The sequence below is a fragment of the Branchiostoma lanceolatum genome, chromosome 8, assembly GCF_035083965.1.
Source record: "Branchiostoma lanceolatum isolate klBraLanc5 chromosome 8, klBraLanc5.hap2, whole genome shotgun sequence".
In the NCBI taxonomy this organism is placed as follows: domain Eukaryota; kingdom Metazoa; phylum Chordata; class Leptocardii; order Amphioxiformes; family Branchiostomatidae; genus Branchiostoma; species Branchiostoma lanceolatum.
In genome coordinates, this window is record NC_089729.1 from 4,342,273 (window position 1) to 4,365,180 (window position 22,908).

Consider the following 22,908-nt stretch of genomic DNA (forward strand, 5'->3'; position numbering starts at 1 on the left):
TGGGTTGGACTTCTTTTTCCGAGACAGTGGAAGACGAATGATCCCACTTTTTCTATAATGTGTGGGTTTTGTGATGTTAAGAGGAGAGTAGTTTTCTTTTTGTCTGTTAACATGGAAAAAACACCAACTGGATGCTGATCACATCCAAATGTGAAGAAATAGATATCCAATGATTGATCAATAGCAACCGTACTGGCAAAGCAACAAATGAGTTGATTAAGGTTGATTCACTGTCCTAGGCTGCTGACATATATAAAAAAAAAACTTCCAAAAATAACGTTGGTGCCTAAAAAGGATATGGATTATTTCAGTACCACACCAAGTGTTATATCCAACGGAAGTTATTGCGTGTCTAAGACGATAATATCGGTGAGTGTTTGAGCTGGGGTGTGTCAGACGGAGAGTCTGCGCGGGAATGGGTTGTGAGATGAAGTGCGAGAGGTGACGTGACCCCTCTGTTCCCGTCCGACGGATCTGTCAATCACGTCCTGTACCCCCCGCACTGATCGATATTCAATTTAAAATGTAACGTTCTTGACATTCGGATTTTTCGTTGGAAGACGTTGTGAATTGAATACAGAGAGTGTGCACGGGAATGCATTTAGTTTTTTCAATAGAATTGAGTTGGTAAAAGGACTTCACATTGGCCAAGAATATCAATACCAATCTTTATTGACACAACAAAAGTACAGCGACTTTCGTATGGTCGACTAAATCTATACATACATAGATACATACAAATGTATCAGCTCTACTCAGAAATATCATGCACATGGTGCTCACTCTCAGTCTCAATCGATTTGGCATAAAAATTTGATGTTGTACGTGAAATTCGGTGAGATAGAAAATAGTTTTGTCACAGCTGTGCACTTCGGATGAAATATAACATGTATGCACCCATGCTTGTCTCGTGGGACTTTGGAGCATAATCCTTCGATGACGCCATATGTTTCAAAATAATTACATTGGAATGAAAGCATTATATAGATTAGATGTCATATATTGTTGGATGAATTTCCAAAGCCAACAGTAAAGAGTTTTTGAATTGACGTCGTAGGATACCTTATAATTGCCTTATTGTTGAGCTAGCACTTTTGTTTGACCTTGAACAAAATGGAATAGTGATAACATCCGGGAACTGACATGTAACGTTAGCATCTGGTATAAAGCGTTGCCCCTTCGGCGGGTGTATTTGGAAATGGATTCATCTAAAATAAAGTAGGGATCCAATAAGGGACACATAGCTAGAAGCCTCGGGCACCCATTATTTCTACAAGGTGTTTTTACAGTCTCAGGCGTGAGTAAAACTACGCACTCTAGGTATATGCGAGCGGAGCATTCATGTCGGCAGCCAGCGGGTTATATGTGCCTATTGTGCCCGGAGATGCAGAAAATTGCAGGAACATGGGAAAGGCTAGTAAAGGTAATAGCCAGACTGTATAATAGCAATCTGCCCTGGAGCTTTCTTATAAACCGGTAGCAAACTTCTAGCTGGAGAAACTTGGCTAGATTATTACCTTCCCTTTTCGAAGAATTTTGCTTTTATTAGCCTTATCGTTAAGTCATGTGGTGAACGCCCTTTAGGCAAACTTGTCACGACGCACACGGCACCCTACAAGCAACATCTGTGAACTGTTTTGATACACACTACGAAGTTACACCTGCGCTAAAAATTACGGCTCACAGCGGTCCCTATACCTTATTTAATACTTTCCGTAAAGGGGCGCGTATAAAAATGAAATACCTGAGTGGTAAAGGCCTGTGCGTCTCTGATAGGCTTAGAGTGGTGACGTCATAAGGTAGGGATCCTTATGACGTCAGCGATCGCTTTGATTTCTGAGTCATGCTGTGAAGACGAATGTAAGGACAACTCTTATCTGGAACTATACCAGTGAGAAAGAGTCTTTAATGGTTGTATCATACCGCGGCAGACAGCTGTACCTGCTGCGGCGAGGCACCCTGAAAGGCTCGCGTCACACCGCCATTCACTACTGAAATCCCCGCGCCGTCATTGTGTTATAGACATACTTCACTCTCCTGAGGTCCTAAATCTTATTATCACATGGCCAGATGGCGTCATCCAATCAGAAGCCTCCATTGCCCACAATAAGTGGTCTGTTATCACGCCATAACACACCACTTATTGACGTCATGCCATAACGAAACCGTTGCATTTTGTAGATGGGGGTATCTTTTTGATGAAGTAACACGCCACGGATTATAGAAAGGTCACAGAAGACACTTCAAACATAGCACCCCCTCGGAGAAAGGTTCATTGACAAATATTTCACATGACAATATTACATTCTGAATGGAGTTTAAACTGTAAATGCCAACACAAAAATTGGACTTACCCAAATTTTACAATATTACATACTTTACCTCATGTCTTACCTCATGGTGACATTCTTTTTGAAGTGGGTGACATGGTACTTCAATGAATATTGACAGATTTTAAATTGATATAGGACCGTTTAAAAATTATACTGTTTATCAGTTGTCTCTAAGTGTTCATGTGGATTACAGCACAGAACAAGTTAGTAACTATCTGACAGCATTAGCTTGACTAAAAGGATTTTTTGTCCCATCGTTGAAATCCCTCGTACAATGCAGATATGCCAAGATGGGCAACAAACGATAGTTCCCGCAGTTACTATCCATCAGATGTCCATACAGCTTCCAACTTCCATTGCCAAGGACGTTTACTTCATAACTTGATAGTTGGATGATAACAAATTTAGCTAGAAACTAAGGGAAGTTTGCAAGGTCAAGGAATTTTGGTGTTGCCAGCAGCGCGTGCACGACAGGTGTATTAGCTAGAGATCACCGATTTCTTACCAACGTTAATTTGAACTACATGTAGAACCTGGGGGACGTTTGAAGTTCAAGGTGTTGCAGTGGGTGTGAGATAACATGAGCCTGAAATTGCAGCGCGGCATTATTCCGAACAGGAGCCAAGAAGTTCGGGAGTTTGGAAGATTCCAGTGGGTGTTAACTGTCACATCTATAACCTCAATATTACAGATTTCAAGATGTTGTAAGTTAAGGGAGTTTGAATTATTAAAGTGGGTGTAAAAAGTAAAAAATTACACAGATTTCCAGATGCTGGTACATGTAGTTTGGATAGTTACAGTAAGTATAAAGTGTCACATTTATAAGCCCAATATTACACAGATTTCCTGATGCTGTAAGTGAAGGGAGTTTGGATGATTAAAGTGGGTGTAAAATGTCACATTTCATAAGTCAAATATTACACAGATTTCCAGATGCTGTAAGTTAAGGGAGTTTGGATGATTCCAGAGGATTTTAAGCAGCACATTAATGGTCCTGGGATTGCACCGATTTCCATTCAACACTAATGAGACCAAGCTTACTCCATTCAACGTGCAAGATAACCAAGGTCATGTCTGATTGCAAAGCAGTACAGACTTCATCTTATAGATCTACCTTAACTGCTTGGTCTTCAGTGCAATCAGCAGGAGCGAATAAAGGTGGATGAGGGATTGTGCCTTAAGCCCCTCTTCTCACTGGACCCGTGGTACGCTGGCGTCGTCGCTGCGATCGATCAACTTGACAAAGCACCCAACGAATTCGTCGACAAAAAATGAATCTTTTTAAGCTTTGTGTGTTTTGTTGTCTTTTTGGTCATACTTGTACGTTTTGAATGATATTCTCATTATAAAGTCAAGTGTAACACAAATCCAGTTTAGGACGCAGCGACGCCGCCAGCGTGCCGCAGGTCCAGTGAGAGGGTGGCTTTACCAAAGGGTTCATCATGTAGTGTGTTTATCAAATTGACTGGAAATGCTGACATGTGCTTCTAAGTTTGTACGACTGCCTACAAAAAGGTAAACTTGGAAAAAACACTTGTCATCACATTTTATTCATTTTCGTAAACAGCTCTGACAATCACCTCATTGGAGAATAACTTGGTATACATGTAGTTCAATCATTATAGGAATCTAATTGTACTCATGGCATATATAAGGGAAGTGCAAGAGAACAAGCTTGAAAACTTAGTCCTATCCTTCATACAAGATGAACAAGTAAAATTCTTCCTGTGAGTGAGGGAGACATGTTCACATTGTATGTGACGTGTGTTGACAGTAAACAAACATAAGACATAACATTAGAAAAAGGTAGGAGAAGAAATCTAAAAAGACAAAGTTGTTCAATTTCAGAGGTTAAAACAATAAAAGTAAGCTTTGAGTGCACTCTTAAAGGAGATTAATTTCAGTTCAGTTATTCCAAAATCGTGTAAAAAAAGATACAGATATCATTGTCTAGGTTAGAATACTACTTATCTTTGTACACAGAATACTACTCATTTACATGTTCTTCTACTGAATGCCCTTTAAGAATAGCTAAATACAATACAGTAACTTAAAAAACACTATCACGATAAGTTCTATCACAAAGTCTAGTCTTGATTAGTCTTCTGCCATGGGGACGTTTTTCTGCCAAACATCCACAACTCTGGAGTGATAGAGATCCAGCTGAAAATCAAAGAAAGCAATGATAAGGCAAAAATGTCTTGTTATGCATCACATGCAAAGTACTAGATTGTGATCTCGAACCAACTTAGCTCACTGAAGAGCCAATCTTCCACTGGTCGTGACACAGAAGACAGACAATATGTATGTAGAATTTACAGGTTCATTGTACCGGGGACATTCCCCTAGCTCTTTTCGACAAGTACAATGAACAGTGGACCACAGCTTAGCATCCCGTCCAAAGGACTGCAACCCTTTACAGTACCGTGCATGTTGGCCCAGAGGCAGAGTCGCTAACAACTGGACTACATGTACGCACGCTACCCAATATATCCATCACATGCAAGTTTTCTGCTATTACTTTTCCATACTTAAACAAGTGTCAAACAACTTTGTTATACTTTACAACATGTTTCACACTCAGGGTTGAAACTATGTGTATGGATGTTAGAAACTCACAGAGTCAAGGAGTTCCCTGTATTTCTCTGTAAGGGTGCTCATCGCAGCCTGGTGGCCTTCTTCTTTCTCTGCAAGCTGAAACAATGCAAAACATACTTGTCAGGATGTACAAATTGAAATGCATATGAAAAATAAATCATTTTTACTACTCCAGGTATGAATGTAAATGCCCACATGTAATACATCACAAATGTGTGTGCACATCTGTCTCTTTGAAACTGTAACTTTTATATCATATTGTACTTTTCTTGGTTGATGATGTTACACTTACAGACATGCACTTAATAGTTATGAAATGGTGCGGAAACTGTTATGCACATATGCACTGTCACTTACGCTATTGTAGTTTCAACAGCTTTGATCTTCCAACAGTTGAAGCAGAAAAATTGCAAATCTTGACCAAGACCACCGCTGGATCTACAACTATAGTGGTACAGCCACCCCATTAGATAAAGACATTTTCCTATTTAGCAGTGAAATTGCCTGTCACCATATGAAAATGAAAGACCAGGGTGTTGACAGTTCCTTCCCATTGGTTACAACTGAGATGTAATCAGGTGAACGTACCTGTTTTTCCAGCAGCTACTATATCGTTATCGTTAAGTCATATGGTGAAGTAGCTGTATCGATCAATGACGCCAATATCGTAGCCTTATCGTTAAGTCATATGGTGAAGTAGTCTATAGGAAAGACAACTATAGTGGTACAGCCACCCCATTAGATAAAGGCATTTTCCATTTTAGCAGTGAAATTGCCTGTCACCATATGAAAATGAAAGACCAGGGAAGAACGGACATGTATATATATGTATATCTACTGGCCGACAGGGCCTTCCAAGGAAAATAAAGGTTTACTTACTTACTTACTTTACTTACTTACAACTGAGATGTAATCAGGTGAACATACCTGTTTTTCCAGCTGGCACTTCTGCATCTCAATCTCCTCGATGTTCCTCTCCAGTTCCTGCATGCAGGGCTGGTACATCTCCTGTTCCCTGGGGGAGGAGTTAGAAGTGCACAGGCCATACTCAAAACTCTGGAACTACTAGTACTTATCCTCTACATATGTACATTATCAAGTTCCGACCAGCTGTGCGCAGTCAAAGATAAAACTTCAAATCAAGATGTCTGGACAAACATATCTAAAATTGGTATCTACAGTGTACATGCAGATACATTTTGACAATACTTTCATTATGAAAAGCAATGGGATGAGATTTTGGAACGTCAATCTATACATGTAGTCTTGATAGGGTCCACTGCAGAAAAGTATGTTTGCATGTGAAATGAGGGTGATTACTAAATCCCCCCTCTCACTGGACCCGTGGCACGCTGGCGGCGTTGCTGCGGCTGATCAAACTATCGTACAAGTATGACCAAAAAGACAACGAAACACACAAAGCTTAAAAAGATTCTATTTTTGTCAATGAAATTTGTTGCGTGCTTTGTGACTTTGTCAATTCGATCAGCCGCAGCGACGCCACCAGCATGCTGCGAGTCCAGTGAGAGGGGGGTCTAAGGAAGTTTCAGCTCACTTTCTGGTGACTGCCGAAGTCTCCCGTGCTGCTGAGAGTTTGTTCTGGTGCTGTAGACTGAACTTGGCCAGTTTCTCCTGTTTGGAGCCCAGCTGGCGCTTGAGCTGGCTCTCCCGCGTGGTCACGTCCCGCAGAGCCTCCTTCTGAGCCACCACCTGGTCACGCATCTTCATCAGTGCTGCGTTCGCTTTCCTGCCGAGGGAAAGGGAAGTTTTAACGGTTACCCATCTCTCTCTCTCTCTCTCCATTTTTACGTCTTTTATTCCCCATCATATGGGGGTTGGACATGCTTTCACATGGATGGGGGAGCCCCAGAACTCCTCATCAAGTGCAAGTCTTTTTTGTAGCAAGAGTTTTTACGGCTGGATGCCCTTCCTAACGCCAACCCAAACCCTATACTAGTAACTACTGCTGGGCTTAGGACATGGGAAATATGTGTTGAGTGCCTTTCCCAAGGGCACAACGTCTGGGTGCATGTCCGGACATGTCTGGGTACTCCACTGGGGATTGAACCTGGGTTTCATTGGTTCATAGCCGGATGCTCTGTCACTATGCCACACAGACTTTCATTGTATTTATACTATAGAGCTTGTAAGGAAAGAGCTTTTACTCGCAATCAAACATGAAAAATGAACGTACATAGGCCGATTAACAGGTGCAAAGCATACGTCTTAGAAATCAGCTGGATGATAAAGAGGGACAAAAAAATCTTATACATCGTATATCTTTGAATTTGAGCAAGTTGTGGAACAAGCATTTACATGCAGCTGAATTTGAGTGAGACAATAAATCTAGAACTGTTCAGTTGATCCTTACTGAACCATGCTATATGTATTCTACAGTACGGTTACAAATGTAGATGATGATAGCATCAAATAGAGTGATGAGTACTTTTAAATTGCTGCAGAAAACATTACAAGACTTTGAAGTTCCAATCACTTAGTTACATCTAAAACGCTTTGAATGGTGACTTTTTTTGCCCAAGGACCATTTCCTCTAGATTAAAGATACAGATAATTGAGTAAGGCTTTTCATTACACCATTCCAAAAACTTTAAAGAAGGATATATGTCTTCCAGATCAAAGACAGCACATGAAAGAAAGCAAAGTCTAGATCTTTGCTTTCTATGATTGGAGACACATCTGAAGCTTTGCCAGTCAATTCAGGTCATCACAAATGGATTGAAACAGAACGCGGCGGCGGCGCGCGAGGCAGTAAATGTTTTTACAAAAATCTTAAAAATCATCCGTATGCATTATGCCACTGAAAATCGTTGTCAAGAATCAATGGATGTTTTGCTATCATGCTATTATGTTTTTAGTTGAAAATATCAATCGAACAAGGAGCTAAAAATCATTTAAGTTGGAGATGCAGGCGAAAAACCGCCCCGTTTTGACGCCGCGAACGCGGCACGCGATTTTGAGGCCCGCCCGGCGGAAGTCCCATTTTCAACTCAAAAGCCACAAGCCGGTGTAGCACGCAGAACTCTGGGAATGGTTTCAGGTGAAAGGGCAGAGATCAAGGTTTACGCCAGTGGTGGGACAAAGTGTGTACGTCATTCTCGTCGGGAGTTATGGGCGAAATAGCAGAAACCTCTGGGCGTAAGTGGATATTTTCGCTATTTTTCTTGAACTTAGCAATTTTGTCCCTATACTGTCACAAATATAGATATATTGTGGTCATCATGGTGTGGTTTTTGTTACTATTTAGGCGAGTTTGGCTTGTGGGTTTAGCGATACATTTTGAGAGTTTTTTTCGACAGCCCGAAAAGTGACGTGCGCTGTGTGCGCATACGTCACGGGGGAGGGGGGCGTGAGATCGCGCACTTTGTATATGCTCGAAATTGAACTTATCATCATCAATCCTGCGCTAATTAACCGTAGAATGGTCATATATTTTATGCTGAATGTAATATACCTTTCATATCCGATGATATGGCATACTTTGGACGCAACAAACAATTTTCCACTGTCGTAATTATGTTGTGTATATACACTAGCGTTACGATCATACAGTCCGAATTTGTCACACAGTTGTATGATCTTCATTCAGATCGGTCCTTTTTTGATTTTCCAGTGGATACAAAGGTGGCATATCTGGTACAGCTGTGCAGAGAACGTGGGCTGCCTTCAAGCAAACTTGAACAAGTTGAAGATTACACAAACATCAGATCAAGTGTTTGGTGACGAAAATTCAATTTCCTAATTCAAATTTTCAAGGGGAGAAGCTACTTCAGGAGAAAAACTTGAACACTAAATTAATTACTGATACTGTACTAGTCAGAAAGTAAGTTGTAAGTCTGCTGTACTGTAGGTAATATGTACCAATCAGAGATCTTATTAGAATGGGTAACATAGGTATTGATACTTATAATAGCACCATACTATTATCATTCTGATTGATCATGATGTTAATTAGCATATTTAAATAATTAAGCATTGGAATATTAATCAACAAAGTATAGGCATTGTTAGGAACCTATTTCAGCAAGCTTACAACATCAGTGAGTTCATGTAGCAGCCAATATCAGTATCCATCATTAACAATGTATGCCTTTTACTATATATGGCTCATTAGTTTATTGCCAATTAACACCTTCATATAGATCTATTTTTGTTCCTGTTGTAAAACTTCCTGTACTTAAGTCAACATGTAATGTAGGTTAACAGTTGAAAGTTGTTTTAGGGAATAGGTAGTACAAATAAGGATAAGTAAAACAACTGGTTGTACATGTGTACTTGAGGATCAGTTCAGGTCATCCTGTTGAGGAAAATTACCCTCATTTGCATATCTTGCAATTAGCCAAGACTGCAAAAATACATTATTCTCATAATGATCTGTTCAACAACAAGATAGTCAGAACATCTAGTTCCTTCTTCAGTTTTCAGCATGTTTAGAAATGTATGTTAATTGATTGGCACTATTGTGGCTGAATGCATTAGTTAGGGTTAATTAGGGCTAATTAAGATAAGAAACTGAATATAGGTCAAAAAATAAAACATGACAGTCTGTCCAGTTATATTATCTTTAAATGCTGAAAATCTGAACAATATTGGTCAAAGTGTTTGAGAGTTACATTAAAAAGTATGTAAATAACTGTGGACTTGTGGTCATTTCTGGTGCCATGTTGAGGTAAATCATTCCCATAGGGCCAATAGATAAGTGTCTTCTAATGAAAACGTCCAACTTTTCAACTTTGAAAAATTCTGAAAAATTTCAACATTGTCCGATTTTGACAGGATAAAAAGCATATTAAGCGGAAGAATCTGATCTGTACTTTGGCAACAATTTCAGCAAGTTATATCCTACCAAAAAATATGGTGTGACATACCTACAATGAACAGTGGACCACAGCTTAACGTCCCGTCCTAAGGACTGCGACCCTTTCCGGTAGCGTGCATGTCGGGTGAGCAACACAGCCGGGATCGAACCCCGGGCTTCTAGTTCCAGAGGCAAAGTCGCTAACCATTGGACTACGCACGCTACCTTAAGAAAGAGTGGAGAGCTCGAGTGTGAGTATGCCCTACTGACCTCTGCTCATCACACTCAGCCTGGATGAGCGAGATGAGTTTCAGGCCCTGCTGGCAGTTCTCACCCATCGCCTGGTTGTTGTGCTGCTGTTCATGGAGCTCCACTAGTCTCTGGCCCTGGACAGTCATAAACAATATTTAATTGCAAGACAATCAACATTGAAGAAGTATAAACCCATAAGCTGCCAAACCCGGTTTTAACAGGGATACAGAAACATGCCCTGTGTGCTGGGCCCAGTTAAAACTGGGATAGGGTATTCCCCAGAAGAAAACAGTTTTGCGTGGGTGTAGCGCTCTAAGCCCGGGAGTTAGGGCTGCTGGCTGTTTTGTGGGTTTCATGTGGGAGGTCAGGGGTCAAACATTTTTGATTTTTACTTGGCTGAAAAAGCTGGCAGGTCAAGGGTTAAAACCTGAAAGGATTCACATGCAGTTCATTTGCTTGTGAGTTCTACATGTACCACACTTTTTAACCATTGTCCTTGTTTGCCCTCTCAGTTTTACTCCTAATCTGCGAAATCTGTGCACAAGTCATGATTGTAGCTTTTAGTATTCCCATTTGGCACAAGCCATCCGTTCGCTTGTGAATTCTACCTATTTTCTAACCATTGTCCTTGTTTGCCCTCTCAGTTTTACTCCTACACTGACTGTAGAGAAATGTGTGCACAAGTCAAGATTGTAGCTTTTAGGCATTTGGCACAAGCAATCCCTTTGCTTGTGAATTCTACAGTATTTTCCAACCATTGTCCTTGTTTGCCCTCTCAGTTTTACTCCTACACAGACTGTAGAGAAATGTGGGCACAAGTCAAGATTGTAGCTTTTAGGCATTTGGCACAAGCCATCCGTTTGCTTGTGAATTCTATAGTATTTTCTAACCATTGTCCTTGTTTGCCCTCTCAGTTTTACTCCTACACTGACTGTAGAGAAATGTGGGCACAAGTCAAGATTGTAGCTTTTAGGCATTTGGCACAAGCCATCCGTTTGCTTGTGAATTCTATAGTATTTTCTAACCATTGTCCTTGTTTGCCCTCTCAGTTTTACTCCTACACTAACTGTAGAGAAATTTGTGCACATGATTGTAGCTTTCAGTGTTTGCGCTTTCCGGGGCTTCAATCTCACGCCACTGCCCACAAATGTTATCATATCTAGAAACAACCTTGAATGACGTGCAGCTTTGAAGCAAAACTCTATGTTTTGACCTTTGCCAGTATGTACTTATGAAATCTCACATGATGCATATATTTTTGCATTTGATTTTCTTTTGAAGGGAAGATACATGAAGGGTTTTATCACAATGCATATGGTACATCAAATAATTGCACTGCCAGCAGTAGAGTCCTTCTATACACTAGATAAAGCTATCACTATCTTAATAAGCTTTCAAATAAGTCAAGCTGGACAGCCTAATCTGGAAGGTATATATATGACAAGTTCTGTAAGCAAGAGGTTGTGAGTAATGCATCCTGATGAATAGAATGCAATATTGTACAGCAGTCACTCCAGGCAATCCTCAGTTTTTCATCTCATCTAATGCTCGTCTTAAAACCCTGTAGTGTTTTAGCTTTTGATACTGTAGTCATAAACTAACCAAACTTAATTTTGGTTTGTGCCTGGGGTTCAATAGTAAATAAAGCTATTTTTCGTGTTAGGTGTCCTTGAAAAGACAACAAAATGGAATCTATGTTTCCCTTCCTGTTTACACACTGCAGCTGAAAGATGCAAATTCAATCAGTTACAAAATGCCATTGGGCATGTGGTTTGAGTTGGTTGTACCTTTTGTTCCTTGGTGACTTTGAGAGTTTTGATACTCCTCTCCATGCGGCCCATCTCTCCCTTCATCCTCTCCGGAGACTGCACGATCTTGGAGCGCAGCTTGTCGCCCTCCTCTCTGGTGCTCTTGATATCATCCTTCAGCCGGGCCTGATGACAAAGCACAAGAACTTGAACTGATCATGATAAGACCATGCTTTTAGCAGAGTAATCCAATCACTTTTTGTGAGTGAAAGATAGTCAGTGCCCACTACTTTCTATCTGAGTAACCTTCCAGGGAAAAAACCTGCCCAAACGCACTCACCTTTAACAATCGGGTGATGCATGGTGGTAAACCTGCCCTTTTTGCCCTGACGCCGTTTTTCTGATCTCCTTGATGCACAGGGCCTCAAGGTTCACATTTTGCCTACTTCTAATGGATTTTTGATGACTCCCCGCAATTTGAAGTCTCCCATTTTGAGATGATTCAATAAATCCTGTCAGACATGTTCTCTGATGCGGAACACTTATAAATCCATAGCTGTGGCCATTAGAACCTCCAAAATGAATCCCTTCACTCAGGGATCAACAATGCCCCCTCTCACATCAAAGACTTCATAGTACTTATTCTAAATTCCACAAGCAGCCACCCCTAATGACTTTGGCCCCATGTCGCAGGAAAATGGTTACAATTCAGTCCAGTTGTGACAACTGTACAGCTTAATGACTTAGTCTGACGGCTGGGGTCACACACCTGCACCCATACATCAGACGTACACGTGACAAGGCCTTATACTTTTAAAGCACACTGACAGAGACATCAGGCACTGGGCCAAGTCTAGGACTGGCATGTTGGACAAGTTAAATACAGGCAAACATAACTTAAAATTAAGATTAATGTTCTCTATGTGTAGGTGGCATTTATGTATTTACAGTCAGGGGCTTAGATTTCATGCTACACTATTTCCTAACTTTGAACTTCACTTTGTGGAGATAGGTTTGTTTGACAAGAGCAGCCAGCAGGGCTTCTGAGAAAGAGGTCATTTTGTGGCTAGCCTGCTGCACATCTGTGACAATACATGAGCTTGTCAATCTCCACTCTAACTCTAAGACTTGACACTCTTGAGGTTCTGCAACCAGGCTTCTAGCTAGGCATGCGTCCATGCGTCAATTGGAGGCATGATACTAAAATAACATGGAAATTTGACGCCCTCCTTTTCAGCTGGTCGCACAGAGGACCCCCTGTTTCCCTGGTAATTAAAGATACATGTTACTGTGTTACAGTGTCACTGATGCTTTTTTAGTCCTACCAGACACTGGGACAGCATGAAAATTTGATTCACATGCAAGGCTACAAGGAAATTGTTAATCCATAAAGCCCAGACAGAGAAGGAACAAGCAGTTTTTAGTGCTTAAAATGGTCTGCTTAAAGTACGATAAGACTGGAACACACCTAACCCCCGCATCACAGCACCCCCCCCCCCATTTTTTGGACCCCTTGTCTATAAATCCGAGCTAAAAGCCTGTCTGCAAGTCATTCCAACCCCACGGAAGAATGACGGATTACAAGCTGAAATCGCAGGGCATGAATTCACCTGTAATACTTCAGGCTGCCAAGATCTTTAAGATCCAGTTTGGTGAAGTCATTTGCAATGACCCTAGATTGTATATACAGGAATGATGAAGTTTTGTGGGGCAAAAGTTTAGCAATTTCTGGAGCGGCAATCACACCGCAGGACCGTTTTTGGCGAATCTATTGATTTAGAATGAATGAGACATGGAGTTTTCCCAGTGCAACTTTAGGTTTTATCTACAGATGCAAAATTGCAAATGTCATGTGATATTTTTGAGCCCTGAACTTACAAAACATTTAACTTGAAGAAACAACCCGCTCTATTTTATGGGAACATAAATATCAAAGTGCCAGTGGGAAAAATATCAAAGGAAAGGCCAAGTCCTTTCATAAAACACATACATGTAAAACCAGCTGGTGTCAGGAATAATACATACCAATTTGGCACTCCTTCCTTCAATGGTCTTCTCAATCTCTGCCATGGCTGCAGACTGAGTCTCCTGTTGAGATAATGGAAGTGATATACAGTCACAGTTTGTTTCCACACTTAACAATAGACTTTAAATGTCAGCAGTTCCTGGAGCTGATATTTGTCACACAGTTTGATCTCATGTATGTTTAAACAGACAGAGTGCAGAAAAGTGCTACGGAAATTGTGATATTGATTTGGGTCTGTAAAAGCCCCAAGTCAGTTGGCGAGTGCAGATGGTTTAATTTCTGCGTGGTTATACTATTTATGGGAGCCGATTGTTGGCTAAAATGTCCCAATTATCTGGCTGGCACCGACCCGAGGGCAGGAAGGAAAAGTTATGTGCAGTTGTGTGTGAAAATGGAGACATTTGCACAAACTGTGGACTGATAGAAAAAATTGTCACTAAAGTAAACCCTGATCCTTTCTAGTCTGTACCATAACTATTCTGTTTGTATGTGGTGTAGCTATTCTAAAGTACATTCATGTAAATGGAAAACATGATCAATATGAAATAGGCTCACTTTACACTTGTTCTTTGAAACTGTAGTACTACACATAATAGTCTACTTCTGTGGTACACTACAGCTTCACGTCTGCTTTTTTACATTCACTGACAGGAAGCCTAGCTGGACCCCCGCTGTTCCTGATTGACATGAAACCGTAGTGACCTAGTGTGACCTATTGTGACCTTTCAAAAATCATGGGCAGAAATTTCAGGCAGGGTTTTCATTTGTGAAAAATTAGGGGTTTCATCTGATGCGAAATATCAAGGAAAAGGGCCTGACAGCTTGGTTTTACGGTGGAAACTAGAGAATGACCGCAGATGACCCGAAATGGAACACACGTTTAGCGCGACCTACGTCAGATTGAACATGGTTGTTGCCTTTGAAGTGTAGTCTACTACAGTTTCGCTTTACACCAGGTTCGAAATCTCGCAGAACCTCCGCCAAGTAGACTTCTGTAGTAGACTACGCTTTATTTCTTTTAACACCAGGAAAAAGCTGTAGTCTACTATAGTTAAAAGAACAAGACAGTGCAAATTGGGCCATAGACATGTACACTTTACCTGATGTCTCTGGCCTTCTTGTATGCCAGCTTTTAACTTGTCAACCTCCTGCTGGACCTGTAACAAATACATGGAAGACTCCAGGGTTAGACAAGATGAAACTTACATGGGATTAGCAGAACAACGTCTCCCTGACACGATGTGGAGTTTTAGAGAATTCTAAGTTAAAATGGGGAATTCAGAGGCTTCTTGAGGGGGGAAATTACTGTTGAAGACTGTGGCCACATGTGACCATTTTAGTATCCCTGGTCAATCTGAATTTGAATTTTATGCTTGTCAGAGAACCTGCTCTCTTGAGTAAGGGGGTGCATGGTCAGAGCATGGTAGTGCAGTGCCCCTTCTTTAGAAAAACCTCTTCACTCAGCAGTCAACACAATGTCACACATACATGTACATGTAATCCACTCAGCAAAAATCTACTTTTGATATCAAATCAAATAATTACTAAAATAGAACAAAATCCAGACAGTTATACAAGAGTTTCATACACACCTCACGGACTTGAGGCTCATGCTCAGCTCTTGCTGCCCTGTGGATGGTCAAATGTCAAATACTGGGTCACACAGTTGCAGTGTACATGTGCCACTGACATGATTCACACAGATAAACGTGTTTTGAAAGGAAAGGAAAGGAACTCAGACCGACGTACTAGCTAGCAAGGTGGTCAGGCCGTTCCCAAATGAAAAAAAACGAAATCTCTTTGTGCAAAGTAGCCGCAAAACAAGTTGTAAAACGAGGGTGTCAGGATCATATCTTGTAGCGATGAATTGGTTACACCCTTGGGTGGTCTCAACATCGCCACAACCCCCAGACCTATATCCAAATCATTCTTAGCGCACAGCTTGCGGCGGAAGCACACCAATCTTTTGCTCCGATCTTTTGCTCCACCAATCTTTGCTCCGAAGGTTTTAAAGCGAAAGCACACCAATCTTTTGCTTAAAGCCAATAACACACGCTACCATTACAGCATAGTCTAAAACAAGGTTATTGCACTCAATCGTCAAAACTGTGATAACTGATGGCATCAAATGGTCTGTATAGCGGTAATTTCAGTACGGAGCTGTAATTGGGCATTTAACTTTCACCATGACTAAAGAAATAATGACTGAAATTACAAAATGTATCACTTCGCAAATTGTGTTTGACAGCTCAGTTCTATCAATTTTCATGGTAACAAGTTTTAGATGGCGCAACCAAAAAGTCCTTTATCCGGGTAACTAATTACGTATACTACTTTCAAACTTACTTGCACAAATGCAAGTTGGGGCATATATACATGTATAATTTGAAGCAAATTAAGTACAGAAATATCTCCCACATATTGGCTAACAGCAGGGGAATTACCTGTGGCTTACTTGAAGTTCGTTCTTAATATATAGTTATATATAAAGGGTTGTTATGAAGACAGTGATTGAATGGGCATAGAATTTGCACTGTAAATTTTCAAAAAAGTTTTAAACTACAGCCTTAGTTAAAACCCTGCTGTAGCTACCGTACAAATGCCTGCGGATATCACAATGCAACATCGTAAGTGTAGAAGAACTGAAGAAGAGTGATATGCTATATATATATATCCTTGCTGCCAGCAGTATTGCTACTCTGCGAATCTCCCAGGAAACACCAAACAGACTTTTACCTGATCTGGTTGATTTTTGCCCGAAGCTCATCATTACTCTTCTGGAGCCTGCTATATTCCTCCTGCACAGCAACCTGTGCAATATCAACCAAACAATCATATTATCAACTCTACATTTAGAACACCTTCAGGGATAACGTCACTGATGAACTTTCATGTGGACTCAAAATTGACATGAAGGGTGCTTAAAGGCTTCCAGGCGTACCTTTTCTTCCTTGATTGATTCATATGTCTGCAATCGCTGATCACGGAACTTCAGAAAGTTGATGGCAGCACTCAGGAACTTGGTGGTTCTTTTTGGCTCTGATGAAAAGAGCATAGACACAACAAGTACACGTAAATCAAATAGAGTTTCATCAGTGAATATTTCAAACAAGCTGTTATTAGTGTTACTGTTTAGTTTAATGTACATAAAAAGAAGCTATAATATACACAATAAGTACATAATTCTCTTGTTGAAAAAACTAAATACAGTAAATATACATACTTGGATCCAGAATGTCCTTGATTTTGAAATCCTGTGCTCCGCATGAATCCATGAAGCGTTGCCTGAAGAATAAAACAAAGAGGGTAATATTGACTTCATACAAGCTATTCAAGAATATGAGACTGCATCAATAGTTCAATTGTTGGTAAGTACAGTGAAACCCTGCTATTCCACAATATAAGACTGCGTCAATAGTACAGTGAAACCCTAAGCATTGTTAGATGGGAAAACTAGATGTCACACATGTACATTTAGCCGTGGCGACTAACGAAGGGAGTTTTTGCTTGATATTACATATACTTTCCCTTCTTAGTCGTGGGGCAGTACACGATTTGACTTCTAGTCTAGCGACGCCGGCCTTCAAACTTGCACGCCGGGCCCGATTCTTGTTCTCCCTGAACTCCTAACACCCTTACCTGCGACGCCGGTCACTAAAACGACGCCGGAACCCCCATGTTAATCCACAACAGGGCTTGATGCGGCAGAAGTCAATGGAAAACAACATCGGGTCCGCCATTTTTGGTCTAAATTTTGAAGGAGAGGAACGTCATCGCTACGTCAGCGCTTGTATAGCCTGATTGGTCAAGCCCAGTCATGTGAGTAAACGCACCAATCAGGCTGTACAAGCGCTCCTTCAAAATTTAGACCAAAAATGGCGGACCCGATGTTGTTTTCCATTGACTTCTGCCGCATCAAGCCCTGTTGTGGATTAACATGGGGTTTCCGGCGTCGTTTTAGTGACCGGCGTCGCAGGTAAGGGTGTTAGGAGTTCAGGGAGAACAAGAATCGGGCCCGGCGTGCAAGTTTGAAGGCCGGCGTCGCTAGACTAGAAGTCAAATCGTGTACTGCCCCACGACTAAGAAGGGAAAGTATATGTAATATCAAGCAAAAACTCCCTTCGTTAGTCGCCACGGCTAATGTACATTGTACTTACATAGCAAAGAAGAAGTGAACCTGGGGGATAGCCTCCTCATGGATGTCTTTGTGCTCCAGCTCTTCAGTTCCTTCAAACTGGACCTGGAATAGAAGAAAGGCTTTTAGGCTGCACTGATTTCACTTGATTCCCAATCCCTTTGAGTTTAAAAGAATGCTAACACAAATTTCCTTCATAAAAATCCCTGAATGAAAAAAATAAAATAAACTACTTGAATTAAGCATACCTGAGTGATTTGCTCTTGTGAGATGCTGAGGGAAAACTGCAGTATGATACCATATACACTCTGTATGGTATCAACCTGTAGGGAGGATAAAGGGTTTTATTACTTTTATAAGTTTTAACCCGAGTCAAATGAATCTCAGCTTGATGCATATACTCTAACTTACATGTAGTATACGTTCCTAACCTCATTAACAGAATAAACTCATCTACAAACTAGGAATGGGCACCGGTTTGGATTAATGATCAATCAGGTTTACATGTAGGTCTAGAGGTTCAGGAAACCTGGACCTGTCTAGTTGACATGTTTGGTTTTATTGAACCAAAATTGATTTTTGAATGCTGCACTTATTTTCAATGCCTTTTTGTAAGTGATTAACATGCTTTTAAAAGCTAGAGGAGACTCAAAATTCAAAAGATTACAAAGTCAAGTCAAGGCCTTTATTTTTCTTCAAAGTTTTACGTTCAAGTTCATTTCTACTCACTGCTCCGGGAATGTTGTTTTATTCCATTTGATTTTGAAGCGAGTTGGTACTGTACATGATTATCATATAGGCTGCAGGCCTGACTAATTATGTACATTTTTGTTTTACCAAGGTTTTACCTCTGGCTTCTTCAGGTGGTCCTCTGTGAGCCAGGTGGCATCTGGTCCCAGGGCACCGTCGCGGCATTCCTGCGCAATCTGCTGTATGGTCAGCCGCGGGAAGTCAAACCTCTCATGGCCTGGTGGGATGTTCTCCATACTGGGCTACAGAAGGTTAGGACCTGTGGGTAGGTAGGGAGGAGTTAAGGGTGAGTCAAACCTCTCATGGCCTGGTGGGATGTTCTCCATACTGGGCTACAGTGGGTAGGTAGGGGTTAGTGTGAGTCAAACCTCTCATGGCCTGGTGGGATGTTCTCCATACTGGGCTACAGAAGGTTAGGACCTGACTGTGGGTAGGTAGGGACGAGTTTATCGGCCTTATCCGTAGTATCCATAATTTTATTCCTATAAATAGTATTTACGGCTGATGAATGATGAGTCTATTTTGTCCTCTACAAATGGATATCAGGCGAAGGAGGTAAAAATAACTATCAGCAGTTGTCATGTAGACTTAAATCTTCACAAGTTATAACTTATGGCAACCATGTTTTCAACATAATTTGGCTTCCGGACTTGTCAACTGTGTTTGTGGGAGGGGGGCATCTACCATAACGTCGAGTTTCAACTATCGTGATTATGGTCTAAACACATCACCGGTCACATCTGAGAATTCACTATTCTGCGTATGACATGCTTATCCGTCCTAAAATTGTGCTAAAACAACTTACCAAGTTTATGAGAAAGAAACGTAGGTTGAAGTGCAACTCTCGTTTTCAAACCACCGACAACAATATGGCGTCGTAATTTGTACTGGCCGCCCAGCCTCGTTCTGGCGCCAGATTAGGTCACGTGGCCATTGAATCAACTCGTTCCCAGGGAACGAGAACGCCTTTGCCCGAGTATTTTTTACTTTCTCATAAAAAAATCATGTCCTAATTTTCATAGTTTGTAGCATACAATGGTTTTAGCTGATAAATATCATGTGTTATGATTATCATAAAACATTTAATATGTTAAAACATGCCGAGCTTAAGAAATCGTGGCATTTCAATTTCTTCTTCATGACCAACGTTACGGTAGCTTACCCAGTTGACATATGGCCACAGCAAGTAAATTTTATGGATGACATCCTCTGCAAACTCCAAATTTAGTGCGCGCGGGCGAAAAAAAAACAAGGCGGGCAAAAAGACAAGATACTCACATTTTCAAACGTGAATACCATAAACCAAGCAAGAAGACTTGAAGCGATAAAACATGATATTACAACCAACAAGTCTTTTATCCTTGTATTTGATAAAACAGTAACTAACACTGATGTCAACATTGAAATCATTATAATTCTAGACCCGGGTTTGTGTAGCACATCAACCTCCTTGAGCACATCAAGAACGGAGAGACAAGGTTTCCCGTACACTGGGCACAGGAGTCTCCTGAGTCATGCGGCAGACTGGTGACTAGATAATGTTGGCTCTGTTCACTTCGAAATTCACAATTTCTACATGTGCAAATGCCTTTTTACGGCATCTAGAACGTTTTTGCAATGGAACTGACAGACGTTTGAAACATATTGCCCCGTTTTCGGGATATTTATTCTTGTTTTTTGTTTCAAAATCAGTCGAAAATTAATGCACGCGCTGATGTCAGCCTATCACCCGCTACTGGGATATTTACCCGTGACTGGGATTTTTACCCGTGACTGCTCAAGTCGGGACAAAGTCTCGGCGGACTAAAACTAGCGCTGATTAAAAAGAGAAGACAAAAACATAGGAAAAGACCTAAAGTTGACAAAACGCACTTGAACGTGGGCATGGATGTGTCCGTCTAGATGGGCTCTACGCAGTTGCGGCGGCATGACTCACGGGAAGGGTTATTTACCGTAGTCAATCCCGGGGTACCCGGGGTGCAGCAACACAATGAACCCAGTTTCATGCATACGCACTGAAATATAGTTATTGGTGTGGTAAAAAATGTTATGGATAGAAGAGGTCATCAACTTTGCCGGTAGGGAGGCAGAAGGGTCATGGGAAAGAAATTACAAACGCTGAATTGGAAATATACTGATCAATAATATTGAATTTTAAAGGCAAATTTCAATTGGTGGCCGTGGTAAAAAGATTACAAGCGGCAAAGTTGGGAAACACTTAAACGTAAGGCATAAACATGCCAGAAAAATCGTTAAAACGTGCCCTTTTAAAAGCCCTGTCCTATATGGCACATGAAACCATTTCTGTCGCAGTTAAGTTGAAATGACAAACGTTTATAGAATGAAGTTTGCAACATTTCAGATATTAACTTTCTGGTGATTTCAATTACTTGATGAGTGCTTCCACTGTCGTTGATTGCTATTCTATCAGAGATTCGTGGCTGTGTGAAAATAAGATAAATTGTAAGGTATATACGTACCTATCATCGACGATGGTCGCGTACTACTCTAGTCACGCACAAGCAATGAGGTAGCGGACGGGGGGGGGGGGGGTGTAAAAGGATACGTATTATATTGCATGTGACAGCGCCTTAACGTCTCGATTGTTAACTACTGTAGATACTCTACTTGTAAGTAGAGGCGTCCTGGACAATAGCCTGAAAAGACGGAATCCTTCCTAGCCGGTATAATCGTGTTATGCCTTAAAACGTCAAGTATTCTGGGTCTTGGCATGTACAGATGACCACAGCCTTTCCCATTGAGGGTTACGAAGTTAGTTTCTTGGAGAAGGAAGTTAAGGGCAGCCAGGTTGTCTACAAACGTCTTAGAAGTTCACTTTAGCGCGGCCTCTCCCTTCCGGTCTCGAGGGAAGAATCCCTACATAGGATACATTCAATTTGCGCTTCCTTTTGTGATTCAGATGCTTCAATCACCGAATTCCTGATTGAAAAACTTGCTCCCGGGAAATACTTAATGGAAAGTAGCAGTTGAACATTAACTACTTAAGGCATCAACCCGCGGAATACGCTGGCGCGGTAAATCAATTTCCGCGAATTTTGTACGTGAAAAAATAAAACATCTTCTTGCGATCGTACAGGTGTTGTTGACAGAAGGCATATAGCCGTGCGTGTCAGTTGATGACAACACCTCAAGTGGGTAGAGTGATTTTGGCAGGGAGCCGTCGCGTCATAAACGTACACGCATTCATTTATGAATTCTGAGTATTTCTGTTCATCGCATTATATTATAGTACTCCGCTGATTTCCATGGCCGTTGGCACATAGTTCTACCTACCTACCTACCAGGCTACCTAAGTCCCTTGACCTCCGGGTCGTTGGGGGACAAGTTAGCAGTGAAGATGGAGATCTGTCTACAGGCTCGTCTGTTTCTTGCAGCAGCTAGCCTTTCAGACAGGCTAAGTGACGTCCACTCTGCGATGTTATCCTGCCAGGATTTCCTCTGTCGTCCCCTACGGCGACCTCCTTCCAGGGTGCCCTGCAGTATGGACCTGGCACATAGTTCTAGGCCAAGCGAAAAACCTTATCAAATGAGATGGCATCAGTATTGCAATAAACTAAGCGGTATCCACCTGTCAAGTCAGCAAAGTTGGGGTCATTGACATATACAATATGCTATACACTTTCTAAATACACCAGTTTCTTAAATTCGTCTTGATCAGGCATTCAATAGTGTTTTGACACCTGGAGGCAAAACGCCTGGAGGCAAAACGCCATCAATTATTTAATTTCGTCATGCATGGAACCATTTCAAAGCTGTATGGTAGAGTGCTGCCATTTAGCCTTTGCAGCGCAAGTCTATTAAAGACCCTATTGATATAGACCACCAGTCATGAATACAGTCAATGGTACTCTATTTAAAGATAAGATTCAATTTCCGGCTTTTCCTATGTCATGCTATAATCAGTTTTACACCTCCCTTACGATCCCCGTTGCAACGCGTTGGTCAAATATTACATTTACCGCGTGCCATCATCTTATTTCATGGGTTCAATGACCTACCGGAAACTGGAAATGGGTAAGGTTAATGAACCCTCTGGAAATAATGAAAATAATATGACCAGGCTAGACCTGCAAGTGAAGCAATGTTGATTCAATATCCCGTTTACACCCCCCCCCCCTGCACGTCTTACATGACAACAGGTCCGTAAAGTTCTCTTCGGCTTCTTACAGTTAAATTGATTAATTCTTGACCAACAGTATAAGTGTGAGGCAACTATTTACGGGTTCTTT

General features: G+C 41.2%; 1 protein-coding gene and 1 long non-coding RNA gene across 2 annotated transcripts; one reads left to right on the forward strand and one right to left on the reverse strand.

The window, feature by feature from the left end:
• Positions 1-3,864: 3,864 nt before the first annotated feature.
• Positions 3,865-18,937, reverse strand: LOC136439953 (kinetochore protein Nuf2-like). The gene is made up of 15 exons (XM_066435644.1): positions 18,757-18,937; positions 18,157-18,231; positions 17,931-18,013; positions 16,997-17,058; positions 16,715-16,812; positions 16,510-16,583; positions 15,366-15,402; positions 14,874-14,930; positions 13,773-13,835; positions 11,787-11,933; positions 10,018-10,133; positions 6,487-6,678; positions 5,859-5,946; positions 4,953-5,027; positions 3,865-4,496 (listed from the first exon to the last, which is right to left on the reverse strand). The coding sequence occupies exons 1-15, from the start codon at positions 18,892-18,894 to the stop codon at positions 4,431-4,433; spliced, it is 1,371 nt and encodes a 456-aa protein (XP_066291741.1). The 5' UTR covers positions 18,895-18,937; the 3' UTR covers positions 3,865-4,430.
• On the forward strand, positions 7,693-9,583 carry LOC136439954 (uncharacterized). The gene is made up of 2 exons (XR_010756602.1): positions 7,693-8,087; positions 8,563-9,583. It is a non-coding gene; the product is annotated as an uncharacterized lncRNA (long non-coding RNA).
• Positions 18,938-22,908: the final 3,971 nt, after the last annotated feature.

Excerpts from the sequence above, each read along its gene's own strand:
- LOC136439953 (XM_066435644.1), bottom strand. The coding sequence starts at position 18,894 with ATGGAGAACATCCCACCAGGCCATGAGAGGTTTGACTTCCCGCGGCTG. Across the intron at positions 18,014-18,156 it reads CACAAGAGCAAATCACTCAG|GTCCAGTTTGAAGGAACTGA; the intron begins GTATGCTTAATT and ends CTTCTATTCCAG. Across the intron at positions 14,931-15,365 it reads ATGAGCCTCAAGTCCGTGAG|GTCCAGCAGGAGGTTGACAA; the intron begins GTGTGTATGAAA and ends TATTTGTTACAG.